This window comes from Bubalus bubalis, chromosome 3, assembly GCF_019923935.1.
Source record: "Bubalus bubalis isolate 160015118507 breed Murrah chromosome 3, NDDB_SH_1, whole genome shotgun sequence".
NCBI lineage: Eukaryota > Metazoa > Chordata > Mammalia > Artiodactyla > Bovidae > Bubalus > Bubalus bubalis.
This window is the reverse complement of record NC_059159.1, coordinates 116234668-116250236: the sequence shown is the minus strand read 5'-3', so window position 1 is coordinate 116250236 and position 15569 is coordinate 116234668. Positions and strand designations below refer to the sequence as shown.

The 15569-nt window shown below is 38.4% G+C and overlaps 1 protein-coding gene across 4 annotated transcripts in view; it reads right to left on the bottom strand.

The window, feature by feature from the left end:
- Window positions 1-777: 777 nt before the first annotated feature.
- The window catches only part of CEP78 (centrosomal protein 78), a 35332-nt gene continuing 20540 nt past the window's right edge, over window positions 778-15569 (bottom strand). For 3 of the 4 annotated variants that reach the window (XM_006074415.4, XM_044939978.2, XM_006074412.4), the window contains 5 exons: window positions 5211-5288; window positions 3595-3761; window positions 2588-2759; window positions 2214-2261; window positions 778-1408 (listed from right to left, as the gene is read on the bottom strand). In XM_006074415.4, the coding sequence (XP_006074477.1) occupies window positions 845-1408; window positions 2214-2261; window positions 2588-2759; window positions 3595-3761; window positions 5211-5288 (1029 nt within the window). In that variant the 3' untranslated portion in view covers window positions 778-844. The remainder of the gene's footprint in view (window positions 1409-2213; window positions 2262-2587; window positions 2760-3594; window positions 3762-5210; window positions 5289-15569) is intronic. The other variant, XM_006074414.4, reaches the window with a different exon arrangement.

Below are 15569 nucleotides of genomic sequence, written 5' to 3'. Positions count from 1 at the left end.
CACATGGCATGGCTTAGTTTCTTGAGTTAGACAAGGCTGTGGGCCGTGTGATTAGATTGACTAGTTTTCTGTGGTTATGGTTTGTGTTCTGCCCTCTGATGCTCTCACGCAACACCTACCATCTTACTTGGGTTTCTCTTACCTTGGACGTGGGTTATCTCTTCACGGTGCTCCAGCAAAACGCAGCCACTGCTCCTTACCTTGGACGAGGGCCATCTCCTCACAGCTGTCCCTCCTGACCTTCAACGTGGAGTAGCTCCTCTCAGCCCTCCTGCGCCAGCTGTGTAACTGTGGGCAACTCACATAATGTCTCCTCAGACTCATCTACAAAATGGGTACAGAAGTAGTTCCCTACCTTATAGGGTTGCAAAACCTGTAACATGATTAAGTGTCTTGGTAAATGTTTGATTCTGCCTGGTTACTGTGAATTAAAATACACCAGTGACTTCTGGCCATATGATTTATAATAGTTTGACATTTAACTAAATGGTAAAACTATTTATTTTTCCCACCCCTTTCTAGTCCCCTTACCCTGCTTTATTATTCATATTTTCTCCCACCATGGAGTATTAAGACAGTAGAGCTTTATCTTGTTCACTGCTGAAACAGCACCCAGAAAAGTACTGTACATATTAAGCCTTCAGTAGACACTAGCTGAATGAATGGTGCAAATTGTCAAAAGGGAAAATAAACCATACACCAAAATGTTTATTATAATAAAAAGTATAGGTAAATCTTTCTCTAACGGCTCCCAGTCATATATTTTAAAACACCAAATGCTATAATAAAAACAAGTAATTTATTAAAATTTGAAGGTAAAAACATAATTTTAAAAGATTTAGACCTATGTCAGGCGTGATAGAGTATGGATGCTTTCTTGAAATTCAAAATCAGATCCAAGAGTATCACTTTCAGAATGTTCAAGAAGATTCGGTTTACTTCTAGTTGTCTTTGATGAAACAGTCAGTATTTCACTCTCTTTCTTGACAGAAATGTGTTTTTTCGAAGACTCGCTTTTAATTGGTTCATTAACCAAAGAGCTATTTTGCCCAATTCCTTTGCTTTTCTGCTTTACAGGTGAGTCAGAGCAGGAATGCAGGTCCTTCCCAGGCTGTTTCTTAGCAGAGTGCTTTTTGATATATTCACCTGTTTTGGTCATTTTTTCTGAGGCAGGCCTGCTATTTCTAGATAATTCCTCTTCTTTTCTTTGACTTGCACTTCCACAAATTACATCTGCTGGAGGAGAACATGCTCTAGCAATGAAATCTTCAAAAGACTCCTGCCGCTGTTCTGTGACTGGGACTCCCAAGTTGTCTTTGGAAGTCTCTAAGGTCTCCTGAGTAGAGGCTGGGACATGGAAGGTGTCGACAGGCAACGGAATTCTAGCATCACCTGTAATCTTCTGAAACTGGAGTGAAAAACAAAAGACAAGACAAAAATTCAGTGATGAACAAGGCCTACCATTAAAAGCATTCAGTCGCTTCAGTCATGTCCAACTCTCTGCGGCCCTATGGACTCATAGCCTGCCAGGATCCTCTGTCCATGGGATTTTCCAGGCAAGAATACTAGAGTGGGTTGCCATTTCCTTCTCCAAGGGGTCTTCCTAACCCAGGAATCAAACCCATGTCTTTTCAGGTGTCCTGCATTGTAGGTAGGTTCTTTACCTCTAGCACCACCTGGGAAGCCTAACCATTAAAAAGTGGAGTCTGAAATTTCAATGTTACTCTGTGATCTTATTATTAAAACAGTCAGTTGATAATTTAGAAGATTTCAGAGCCAGTTTTTTTCTAATTATATCTTCCAAGTGATTCTTAACTTAGATATATCCAAGATTATGTCTGCTACATTTTCAGACTTCAGTGTTTAGGGTAGTTATTACCTATTTCCTTTCCCTTACTAAAAATAAAACCCTATTCTGTAAGAAAATTAATTTCTTTTCTATCCTCCAGGTAAATGTAAACCAGTTTTTTACACGGTTTTACAAAATGGAAAACATGTAAAAATGTGACCAGACTGTGTATCCAAGCTGTCAGTTTCCAAGACCAGTTTGAGACTGGCTAAGGTGAGAGCTGGAGGCTCCGCGTAAGGCTGGAGGAAAAGCTGACAGGCTTCCCCCTCCCATTCCCATAACCAGGTGACTCACTATAGTATACTGCCTATGAACTATGTCTGGACCACTTATTTTAAAAAATTATCTATATCAGTACTTGTACCTTCATTAGTGTTCCTTCATTGTAAGCTGACTGCATACAAATAGAAACCTAGATAAAATATGAATAGAATAGGCATTTATACAATTTAAAATTTAGGATATTTTCTCTAAGGTTTTCTTTCTTCACTAAGGATAGTTTGCTTTAACTCATAAATTTTCAAAAGAATTTCCAGTTTTCTTATTTACAACAATGCAGTATCATGAAATTTACTGGGCACAAATGTAACTAATCTATCAGAAAGGAGCTCAAAGAGGCTTCTAGCTCCTCAGCATATGAACTCTCAGAGACTGATCATTATTATCTTCTTTCTGACCTGGAAATTTCCTTTTTGCTAATTGCTCTTAGAATCATTAAGTTCTGTTCTGTCCACTTACTTGGATATTTTGCATTTGTCCTAAGGCACTCTGCTGTAATTCTGATTTTTCTTCTTTAAGTGCCTTCTTTTTTTCTTTAGGTGGACTACTAACAGTAGAATTCATCTGGGGACGACCTAGTAAATGAAAATCTGACTGATCTATACCAGCCATTGTGGCCAGCTGCCCAAGCCTGGACCAGAGGAGAAAAGGAGAAAAAGACAAAAGTTACTATAATCATGGAAGAGCAGCTTAGATATCCCCAGACCTACAATCAGGACATACTTCTAACATCTTAAAAGCCAACACCTACTCCAGACCACAAGCCTCTCTCTCCCCCAAATTCTCAGCCCTTTCCAGAGTCATCCTCTGGGATACATCCCGTCTCCTTGCCTATTACCACTCCATTTCAAACACTCTCACTAGCAGCTTCAACATCGACCACACACACCATCCACTGCCTCTCACCTCCATTCCCACACTCCACTACTATTCCTCCAGCTCCCAAGAAGTGTCTGCTTCTTCCTTCCCAACACCAATTCATTCCCTGACCAAACAGCACTCCATCAATTATCAATCTCCACTTCCCTCTTTCAACAAAACTGCTCCTGGTTGAGAACCACTGACCTGCATCTTCCCTATATAATTTTTAAGTCCAAGACAAAAACAATCTTAACTCAAACTTATTGAACAAGAAAAAAAAGTGAAAGGCAGTAAAATTCTTATCCATTCCCAAATATTTTCAATTAAAATTGCCTTCAGTGTAGTCTTTACAAAAAATTATACCTACTAATTACTCTGTCTACAGGTTATTTGTTTATAATGGTCTTCCCACTCTACCAAAGCAGGCTCCCCTATTTGCTTTTCTTTATAGATATACTCATTTAAAAAAAAATCAACTCTATTATCTAGAATTCACTGCATTTGGCTAACTATGGTCATGGAAGTAATAAAAACAGCTCAAGTTCCTCAGCAAACTACCTCTAAAGTTACAAAGAGAAGAATGCCATGAAGAGAAAAGAACTAACCCAGCATCTTTAAGGAGATCCAAGAAAGCATGGAACTTCCGGAAAGAATTCTCAATGCTGCCCAAAACACCTTCATCATCCAGGATCATGCTTGTCAATGAGTGTGCATGAAGAGCTTCAGACAAAGAGAAGTTTATATTTCTTAACTGGTCATTTTCATGTTCCAACTATAAAAGAAGATTGAAAATATTTGACATGATTTTTTCTCACTGTCATCAAAAGAAAACAAAAGTAGTCTCATCTAGTTTAAAAAACAAAACTAAAACATTCAAAGTGCAATTTGTTGTTCAGTCACTCAGTCATGTCTGATTTTACAACCCCATGGACTGCAGCACACCAGGCTTCCCTGTCCTTCACCATCTCCTGGCATTTGCTCAAACTCCTGTCCATTGAGTCGGTGATGCCATCCAACCATCTCATCCTCTGTCATCCTCAAATGTAATTAATTTGTAATTAATCTAACTCTCCATCAGTAAAGACAGAGACCACATCACATAATAGCCAAAAGGCAGAGGCACTCAACAAAGTTTCCTATACAACATATATATAAATAAACAAATGATTGTTTTATTAGTGATCTTTCAAAAGATCACATTTTAAACTGGTTAAATTCATAATGGATCCTCATTCCACATTAGAAAATTACCTGCTATTAAGTTTGCCTTAAATTAGAAAACGAAGCACAGAACCTAATTTGAACAAAGCATATTACAACTCTGCTGAATGTTAAGGAATAACTTTAGTGAGCAAAATATCTAATGCTTAAGTTTAAAAGTCCCAAATCATAACCAGTCCAATTTATTAACTGTACCATCACCAATATTCTCCTGGGCTTCTTGAAATATTCACTCCCATGCACTCTTCTTTAGATCATCATTTATGATTTGCCCTGTATAAAAATCAACTCCAGTATTTCTCAGAAAGGCCATTATGTTCATGATGCCCTCATGTCTTACATAAGCAGGTGTTCAATATTTATTGAATGAACTAGTGTCCACCAATCCAGTAGATGCCCTTTCAAAAATCCCTCCCTACACTCACCCTGTAATAAATTGTATTTATATCGAACTTTTTAGCTTATGCCCTGCTTTCATGCACATTACCTAACGTAATTCTCACAGTATGTATTTTTACTTTCATTGCATTCTTACTAGTTTTCCAATCTTACATTTATTTAAATGACTTATTTTCCTAATTCACTGCCAGTAAAGTCTCATCATGTCATTTATGTTACTAGATATACAATATATACACAAAATATGCTTTCTTGAATCAAATAATCATGAACAGAAAATAAGCTAACATCATATAAAGCACACACAACACACACAAAAACAGATTTTTGCATTTTTAAAAACATACCATCTGGGATACGTAATATAATAATATATATAAACTATAAGCCAATGTCTAAAAGGAAAATGGGAAATGAGAGCTCTATTTCATCCTGTATTTAGATCATATGATCACTAAATACCAGTAAATGTAAAGATCCATATGATACCACCAATTTGCAATGTATTAGTTTTCAAGTTTACAAACTATATGCATATGGCTTAAAATCAAATCAAAATAAAACCAAGAAACTTTCAAAAGTGTAAGAAGAAACTTGTTACCTCACTGACTCGTTTATCAGCCTTAAGCCTTATTACTCTTTCCTCCTTTAACTGCTTTAGGCACTCCTCCAGTTTTTCCTAGTGTAAAGAAACAGAGTAAATATTATACCTAATTCATAGTATGATATTCCAAGGCATTTCCAGCTATATATTTCATCATGATTTAGGGGCAGAGCCAGAAGTGAACTCAGACTTTAATCTGCTACCTGGAATATCATATCATGCTAGTGAAATTAATTATTGAAATATATCAAATTAGCATAGTAAAGATTTATTTAAATCCCACTCTTTCCAACATAAATCTGTGGCAGCTCACCATAAAAGGTGTATGCATATAACATAGTAAATCAGAAATAAAAAATTAAGACCAAGAAAGAAAAATTCCACTTTTATTTGTGGGTCTCTTTACAGCAGGAAGCCGTATTAATGAACACGCTTAACATACCCGAGTTACATAACTGCAGATTCAAAAGCATTTTTTAAAAAGAGTAATCACTTTTAAAGCAACTTACTATATGTCAAGCACTGTTCTGGAGTTTCCTGGGCATTAAAATATGAGGAAAGAACAATACTAACTTCATGTTATCTTACAGATGAGAAAATGGAGGCAGAGCAGCAGAGTAAGTAGAGCAGCACAGCCAAGCTCACACCACTAAGTAGCAGAACCAATACTGTGAATTCAGGAAGCTGGGTGCCATTCCTGTCCATAGAGATAGTAGTCTTTCCATTCACCAAGGTCACTAACATAAAATGAACACTGGTAAACTCTCACAATTCTTAAGAACTCATGAAATTAAAAGACACTTACTCCTTGGAAGGAAAGTTAGGACCAACCTAGATAGCATATTCAAAAGCAGAGACATTACTTTGCCAACAAAGTTTCGTCTAGTCAAGGCTATGGTTTTTCCAGTAGTCATGTATGGATGTGAGAGTTGGACTGTGAAGAAAGCTGAGCACTGAAGAATTGATGCTCTTGGACTGTGATGTTGGAGAAGACTCTTGAGAGTCCCTTGGACTGCAAGGAGATCCAACCAGTCCATTCTAAAGCAGGTCAGTCCTGGGTGTTCTTTGGAAGGAATGATGCTAAAGCTGAAACGCCAGTACTTTGGCCACCTCATGCAAAGAGTTGACTCATTGGAAAAGACTGATGCTGGGAGGGATTGGGGGCAGGAGGAGAAGGGGACGACAGAGGATGAGACAGCTGGATGGCATCACCAACTCAATGGACGTGAGTTTGAGTGAACTCCAGGAGTTGGTGATGGACAGGGAGGCCTGGCGTGCTGCAATTCATGGGGTCGCAAAGAGTTGGACACAACTGAGCGACTGAACTAAACTGAACTGAAGACACTTAGGTCCTTGAAGTGGAGGACACTGCTTATGGGTAGGCAGAATTCTAAAAGAGATCCTAAGATTCCTATGCTGAAGTACACAATCCTGCCAGTTTTTCAATCTAGGTGCTGTAGTGAAGGGATTTTGTAGATGTAATTAAGGTTCCAAAATCAGTTGCTCTTAAAAGAGGGAGATTATTTTGGGCGGATGTGATATAATCAGGCATCCAAGGAAAAGGAACTGGACTTCTCCTAAAGATCTGAAATACAAAAGGGACAAGAGGGAGAGTCCCCATTGCTGGCTTTGAAGAAGTCAAGCATGATGTTGTGGCAGGGAATACAAGTGGGAGGCCTCTAGCAGATGAGACTGTCCCCCAGCTGACAATCAGCGTGGAAACAGGGACCTCTATTCAATCAAGTGCAGAATCTGAATTATGCCAATGAGCTGAAGAAGCTTGCAAGTATTCTTTCTTGGAACCTCCAGATAGTAATACTTTCAGACTGACATCTTGATTTTAGTTCTATGACACTCATGAGCTTTGTTGAACATCCAGTACAAACATGAACAGCCAACATTGGGGGCCTGATGTCTTCCACTTAAATTTCACACACTTTAACACTCTCTGGAGGGAACCCACATGTTCCCACTATGTATCTGAGTGGAGAACTCAGTCACGCTGTGCCTGAACTTCTGACCTACGGAACTGTGAGCTAGCAAAATAGGTATTATTTTAAGTCAGTAAGAGTATAGTAAAGGAAAATTAACATGCTACTCAATCTCCAGGTTCAAGAACAAAATAAGTGACTGTTATTGTTTTAAGTCATTGTTTCCGGGTGGTTTCTTATGCAGCAATAAATAATCAGAATACCTATGAAAACAGTAAGGTGTATTTATACATTTTAAATGCTTTCAACAATCACTTAAAGAATAAGGAATTCTATTCTGTTATCATTGTGAGAGGAACTGGTATCACTTTATGGACAATAACTTTTGGTACACAGCAACAATCTTACATCAGCAGTTTACCCTAAGGAAATCAGAGATGTGAGCAAAGATTTATCTACAAACATGATGTCATAAGATTATTTATAATCAAACTCTAGAAGAAAGCTTAGAGCCTCCAAATTGGGGTTGGTTTAAATAAAAATAGCACACCATATGAAGGAATGCTCTATGAAACCACTAGGAAAATAACGATGATAAGCGGTCTCAACCAGAGTTAATGAATGGGCCTGAGGAGTTCTATATTCAAAATACATCTGTGTGTTTTTCTTGGAAGATGGTCCATAAGCTTTATCAAATTATCTGATTTAGAAAAATATTTAGTGACATGAAAAAATATCTTTAATACATTTTTAAGACAAAAGAGCAGAGGTGGCTTTTATTTCCTTCAATAAGTTGTTCACTGCTTTCAAAAATTTGCTCAATGAACATATTTTTATGCTCAGAACATGCTTTAAAAATTGACAGTCTAATAACTTCAAATTCTTTAAAGTTTCATTTCTAAAGCCAACCAAGTTTTCAATGGGAAAAAGGAGAAAAATTCCTCTACTTTTAATATAATGGTTAAATAAATCTTCTAAAATTGATTTCAAAGAAATTCTAAACAAATAAGAAAACAAACAAAAAACCCTCACCACAGTCTGAGAAAAGCAGACTAAATTACAATATTCTTGACTGGTTCTAAATAGCACACTAACGTGCAGTAACATGAAATAGCTTCTCCCTCTAGTGGAAAGTATTAGAACACAGCATTAAATTTTTCTGAAAAAGTGAACCCCTCTCCTACAAAATAATTCATGTCCCTTAAACAGAAATATGGAACCAAAAAAATTAGAAAGTAAAATTGCTTGATATTCTATTACTTAGGTAAGACTAATGATAAGACTTTGGAGAAATCTTTCCTGTCATCTGCTCTCCTTTCCTCCCTTCTATACACTGGCTAGGTTGCTTTTTCTGGAACCAAGCTCCCATCATATTATATATCAAATTTTATGTTCAACCTTTTTTTATATTTAAAATGATTGAAATCAATCATTTCTCATATAATCAGGGGATTCATAACCTGATTTTTTTTGAAGTGGGCTATAAAATATTTCACTGAGTGGGGTTGCTGTTGCTAAGTCACTTCAGTCGTGTCCGACTCTTAGCGACCCCATGGACTGCAGCCCACCAGGCTCCCCCGTCCATGGGATTTTCCAGGCAAGAGTACTGGAGTGGGGTGCCATTGCCTTCTCCACTGAGTGGGGTTACTGGTCAACTATTCTTTTGATTACACATTTAAATCCTTTCCAACTTTTCAATATTATAAGACAAAATAACCATTTTTATGCATGAAGACCTTTTTCCATATTTAGAAAAACATTCTTGCAACAAAGCCATAAAAATGAGGCTGAGATCAAAGCAAACGGATGTTTTTCAGGCTTTGAGGTACCTATCCCCAAACTGCTTTCTAAAAGATTCCTAAGATTTTATACAGCCATCAGCAATGTATCACTTGGTTTATAATCACTACAATAACTTTTGGCTTATTTCCTCACTTAGAATGCAAGTTATTTGAAGAAAGGGGGTGTATTTTATTGTTTATCCCCAGAACCTGCACCTAGCACAAAGCAGACAGTCAATAAATAATTGCTGAATAAGGAAAATCCCTACCAATGCAAGATGTATATAGTATGAAAGATGTGTGCTTTTTCTGTAACTGGATAAGTGAAAACATGGCATCTCCCTTAAGTGTGTACTTCTTTGCTTATAATTAGTAATTAAATTTCTCTTTTAAACTATATTTTAAAAATTCTGAAGCAAAATCCTGGCCCTACGTTAGCTCTATAATCTTGGACAAGTTTCATAATGCTAGACCTCAACTTTCTTATCTATAAAGTGGAGATAAGCTCCCACATCACAGAGCTCTTGTGAGGATTACATGAGCTAAAGCACGTAATAAAACATGAGCTAAAGCATATAATAAAACTTATAAGCACTCTTTAACAAGAGTGCTTGGTACACAGAGTATGTTCAATTAATGTTGAGTGAATGAACATGTGAATGCAAACAGCAGTGAAAGGCTTAAAATGAAATAGTCTCGTCCCACATCCACATCCAGCACCCCGCTGCTGCTGCTGCTGCTGCTGCTGCTAAGTCGCTTCAGTCGTGTCCAACTCTGTGCGACCCCATAGACGGCAGCCCACCAGGCTCCCCCGTCCCTGGGATTCTCCAGGCAAGAACACTGGAGTGGGTTGCCATTTCCTTCTCCAATGAGTGAAAGTGAAAAGTGAAAGTGAAGTCCCTCAGTCGTGTCCGACTCTTAGCCACCCCATGGACTACAGCCCACCAGGCTCCTTCGTCCATGGGATTTTCCAGGCAAGAGTACTGGAGTGGGGTGCCATTGCCTTCTCCATCCAGCACCCTAGAGGTGACCAATTCTTTAAGCGGGTTTGCAGGTTTTTACTTGTAAAATATTATATGCATATTGAGAAGTACACAGAACAAAAGTGTCAATGTGACAACTGAAAAGCTGCAGGTGTTGGGATTTTCAGATTATATCACTGATTTACTGAGTGTACTTCTCAGATGTAGTGGTTTCCCCAGGATTCAGAAAGCTGTCATGGATCAGACAAGCAGCAGACCACCAAACAGTGACCATGAACCATAACTTACACAACTTACAGTGACTTACATAACCCATAACCACCACTCAAAACTGCAAGTACTTGTCAGCATCTTAAAGATCCCGCATAGCCCTCCCGCATCTCAGGCTTCTTTCCCCAGTTATAAACACCATCCTCACTTCTTGACAACCATTTCCTTTAACCTGGTTGCATCTTTCACGATATGCAAAGATAGCTCAGTTGGTAAAGAATTCTCCTGAAATGCAGGAAACCCAGGTTCAATTCCTGGGTCGAGAAGATCTGCTGGAGAAGGGATAGGCTACCCACTTGAGTATTCTTGGTCTTCCCTTGTGGCTCAGCTGGTAAAGAATCCACCTGCAATGCAGGAGACCTGGGTTTGATCCCTGGGTTGGGAAGATACCCTGGAGAAGGGAAAGGATACCCACCACTCCAGTATTCTGACCTAGAGAATTCCATGGACTATCCATGGGGTCTCAAAGAATCATACATAGTGCAGCAACTTTCACTTTCAACTTTATGTAGAGGATCACGGTGTACACTGTCTTTTCTATTTTATTTCTTTCACTAAACATTGTTTTAAAAAATTCATCCACTAAACATTGTTTTAAAAAATTCATCCAGATTGCTATCTGTAGTTCTATTAGGTTGGTGCAAAAGTAATTGCAGTTTTCTGCATTGTTGAAATTTGCTATTTGATGTTGGAATACATTCTAAATAAATGTGGTTATATCAATATATCGTTTTAATGTGCATTCTTTATTTTTTTTTTGCTAATGATTTATTACTTGCTGTTTTTACTTAATACTTATTTTAGACTATGGAAATGATAACTGGCAACATTAACAACACATTTGGCCCAGGAACTGCTAACGAGTGTATAGTGCAGTGGTGGTTCAAGAAGTTTACAAAGGAGACAAGAGCCTTACACATGCGGAGCATAGTGGTCGGCCATCAGAAATGGACGATAATTGAGAGCATCATCAAAGCTGATCCTCTTACAACTACATGAAAAGTTGCTGAAGAACTCCACATCAATCATTCTATGGTCATTTGGCATTTGAAACAAATTGGAAAGGTAAAAAAGATTGATAAGTAGGTGCCTCATGTGAAGTGAAAGTCGCTCAGTCATGTCCAACTCTTTGAGACCCCATGGCCTATACAGTCCATGGAATTCTCCAGGCCAGAATACTGGAGTGGGTAGCCTTTCCCTTCTCCAGGGGATCTTCCCAACCCAGAACCCAGGTCTCCTACACTACAGGAGGTTTACCAGCTGAGCCACAAGGGAAGCCCAGGTGCCTCATGAGCTGACCAGAAATTTTTAAAACATCATCATTTTAAAGTGCTATCTTCTCTTACTTCACAACAATGAACCATTTCTCAATCATATTGTGGTATGCAACAAAAAGTGGATTGTATATAACAACCAGTGACAACCACCTCAGTGGGTGGTCCAAGCAGCAGCTCCAAAGCACTTCCCAAAGCCAAATTTTCACCAAAAAACGGTCATGGTCACTGTTTGGTGGTCTGCTGCCTGTCTGATCCATGACAGCTTTCTGAATCCTGGGGAAACTACTACATCTGAGAAGTACACTCAGTAAATCAATAAGATACTCTGAAAATCCCAACACCTGCAGCTGGCGTTGGGTTGCAATGACAACACCTGACCTCACGTCACACAACCAAAGCTTCAAAAGTTGAATGAATTAGGCTATCAAGTTTTGCCTCATCCGCCATATTCATCTGACCTCTTGCCAACTGACTGCCACTTCCTCAAACATCTTGACAGCTTTTTGCAGGGAAAACACTTCCACAACCAGCAGGAAGCAGAAAATGCTATTGAAGAGTTTGTTGAATCCTGAAGCATGGATTTTTATGCTACAGGAATAAGAAAACTTATTTCTTATTGGTAAACAAGTGTTGACTGTAATGGTTCCTATTTTGATTAATAAAGATGTGCTTGAGCCTAGTTATAATGATTCACTGTCTGAAACCATAATTATGTTTGCACCAACCTAACAGTCCATTCAATTTTACTCCTTGAAAGCTTTTCCACTGTACAAACATACATGATTTATTTAACTCCTACAGGACACTTTGGGTTTTTTCTGTTTGTCCTAACGCATGCACATGAATCCTGTCGTACCGGTTATTCTGGTGCATTTACCAAAGGCGGGCATGAGGGCTGCTGGGTTACAGGGTATTTATATACCTTCAGTTGATGGACAGTGCTAAAGGCTTTTCAAAGTAGTATTGATGTATACTTCAGTATAAGCAGGGTAGAAGATTCTCATAGTACTCCAGGTCTACAATACCTGATACTATCAGACTCTGTCAATCTCACTAGCATGTAGTTTTATTGGTTTTGATTTGTTTTTCTCTTATTACTTAATGAAGTTGGGCACTTTTCCATGTTTACTGGCTATCTGGATATCCTTCTTTATGAAGTTTAAGAAAACTAGTATTATTTTTAATTTTCCATTTCCAAATACTATACTTACATGACTACTTCTGACTAAATTTGAGGCAGTATCTGTTAACTTTCTAATTTACTAGGTAAGGATTTAGTTCCTTTACACTCTTTCCTATATCCACACTGCTTAGTAAAGTTATGTCATTATTACTTTTTCCACTGGTCATGATCTCTTCCACATGTAGTGATATACTTAAAAATCTATATTGCTGATCAACTATAAACTCTTTCAATGTCCTGCTTTCTAAAATGAGGACATTCGTGTCGTTTCCCCTTTTTTCTACTCTGTCTACCTTCCAAACCTAGCTTTTATATTGTCAAAGTTGAAATTTATATTCTGTTCTATGTGCAGTTAGGCTTCCCTGGTAGCTTGGACAGTAAAGCGTCTGCCTACAATGCGGGAGACCCAGGTTCGATCCCCAGGTCAGGAAGATCCCCTGGAGAAGGAAATGGCAACCCACTCCAGTATTCATGCCTGGAAAATCCCACGGACCAAGGAGTCTGGTGGGCTACAGTCCATGGGGTCGCAAAGAGTCGGACATGACTGAGCAACTTCTCTTCTTCTTTATGTGCTAAGTTTTCTGTTATTTGAGAGTCAGTATGGAGCAATGTTTAAGAGAAGAGGCAGAAAGCCTGAACTCAAAGCCCCTATCCAACCATAAATCAGGGACAAGCTGGGCAAGTTCCTTCTCTGGCTTAGCTTCCTTTTCTAAAAAGCGGGAATGATACTAGCTAACACCAACCTCATAAGGTTATTCAGGGCATTAAATGAGTTATAGGCATTAAATGTGTTATTCAGAGCATTAAATGAGTTATACGTTAAAAACATTTAGAATATAATATATACTGAGTACATACCAGGACACGATACGTTTCAGTACATACTAAGTGAATACTAACATACTAAGTATAGTTCAGGTTAGTTATTTGTTATTACATGCAAGTTGACAATAAAAGCTGCAAACCAAGACAGTATTTCTACTATTACAATTAAATTAATATTGCCCACTGCAGACATATACTGTGTCTCTGTGTATAGATTATACTTCTTATACTGTTTCCGTGTCATTACCCTTGTATAGCATGACCACATACCCTCAGATGCCTTGGGGTGTTCCAGTTTATACCTGCTGTCCTGATGTTACAGAAGTATAGTGACTCCTTACATTATTAGTGTTCTGGTTTGGACAACAAATTAGATAGTTGGTCACTGCCTCTGTGTGTCACTGAAAAGGGGGACACCTGTAATGTCAGGTTAAAGTGGATTCTTCTCTTGCTCACCAGTAGTAGTTTAAAATCTACCATAGTTTAGGGAATTCACTGGCTATTCACTATAGGAACTCACACTTTCACTGCCAAGGACATGAGTTCAATCCCTGGTCAGGGAACTAAGATCCTGCAAGCTGAGGTGCAGCCCTCTTCCCACCCTCCAAAAAATTCTACCATAATTTAGTTCACTTCATGTTTATGTCAGTGTAGCCTTTTTTCCTCTGGAGTTCAGTTTCCTCCTCCTCTTCCTCTCCCTCCTCCCTTCCAACAGTACCTAATGCATAGTAAGTACAAGACTCCTCAATGCGTTTCTAAGCTGTCAATCACACAACTAATGGAAGGCTCTCAAATCTATACTAGCTGACTCTGCACCAAATCCACTGTTTCCAGAATCCCCTATTACCTTCCTTCTTAGTTTATTCCCTCATTTGGCTGGATTGTTTCTACAAATAACTTGTATAGCACAGGGGGTAAGCTTTTCAAATTTATTTACATACAAAATATCTTAGACAGCCTCCACTTATGACTGATAGTCTGGCTGGATACAAAACCCTAGGGTGAAAATTATTTGCCTGAAAAACTTTGGAGTTATCTTTCTAATGCCTTCCAGAATCCACGGTGCTGATGACAACAATGATAATGTCAGATTTTCTTTTTTTTAGGTGACCAGTATTTTTATCTCTGGAATGGATGTATCTTTTCAGTATTTTAAAATTTCATAGTGTAGAGTATCTAGGTAGAAGCTATTTTTGTTTAGCTATTTTCAGTTTGAGGCCTGAAGCTTACTTTTAGCTATGCGGAATTTTCTTGCCCTTTGACAGCTTCCCTCCAGTTTTTTCTGGATCTAGAATTTTTAATAGGAACATGCTGGACCTCCTCGATGCAGCCTCTCCCAATATATCACTTCTATCACATTTTCCATTCTTTCTTTTTTATATACTGAGAAATTTCTTTAATTCCTACTGAATTTATTTCAGCAACCACGTTTTCATTTCCAAGAGATTTATCTGCTTTCTGACATTCCCTTTTTAATTAACACCCTATTCTTATTTTAAAGTTTCCAGCTCCTTTTAAGGCTCTTTAAGGACACGAATTAGGGTTTTTTCTTAAATTATTTTGTTCCCTAAATTTTCCATGGTCCCACTAGGATTTGTTTTTACTCTTTCCCCACCTCTCTTGTTGTAAGCTTTACTCAACTACCAGCCGTATGATGGTTATTTTCTATTTAAGAATGAGAGCAAAAAGCTCTCTGGAAGTCACTGACTGGCTTTTCTAATGCAGGAAAAAGTGGGTAGTAACTATAATAGGATACCCCCAGGCACTCTTTTCTAGGGTGTAAAAACTCACAACAGCTGGCCTAGTTGTCTCCAGTTTAATTTTTTCAAAATAAAATTATCTCATTTCAGGAGAGTGAGGGTGGGGCTGGGATTCAACTCTTTCAAGCACAAACTCAATGAGCTCCCCCTATTTCACTCACCTGCTTAATTAACTTCACTCTCTCCCCCACATGCACCTCTAAGTATGGAGCTATTTCTGCAGGGGGATCAGATTCCCCCTCAGCTGCAGGAGGTCCCTGGGCATATTGTAGGTGATGGTTCCCCTTGTTCTACTGCTTCAGTTTCACACTCTTCCACTTGGCTCCTATCTTTCAAAGATATTCTG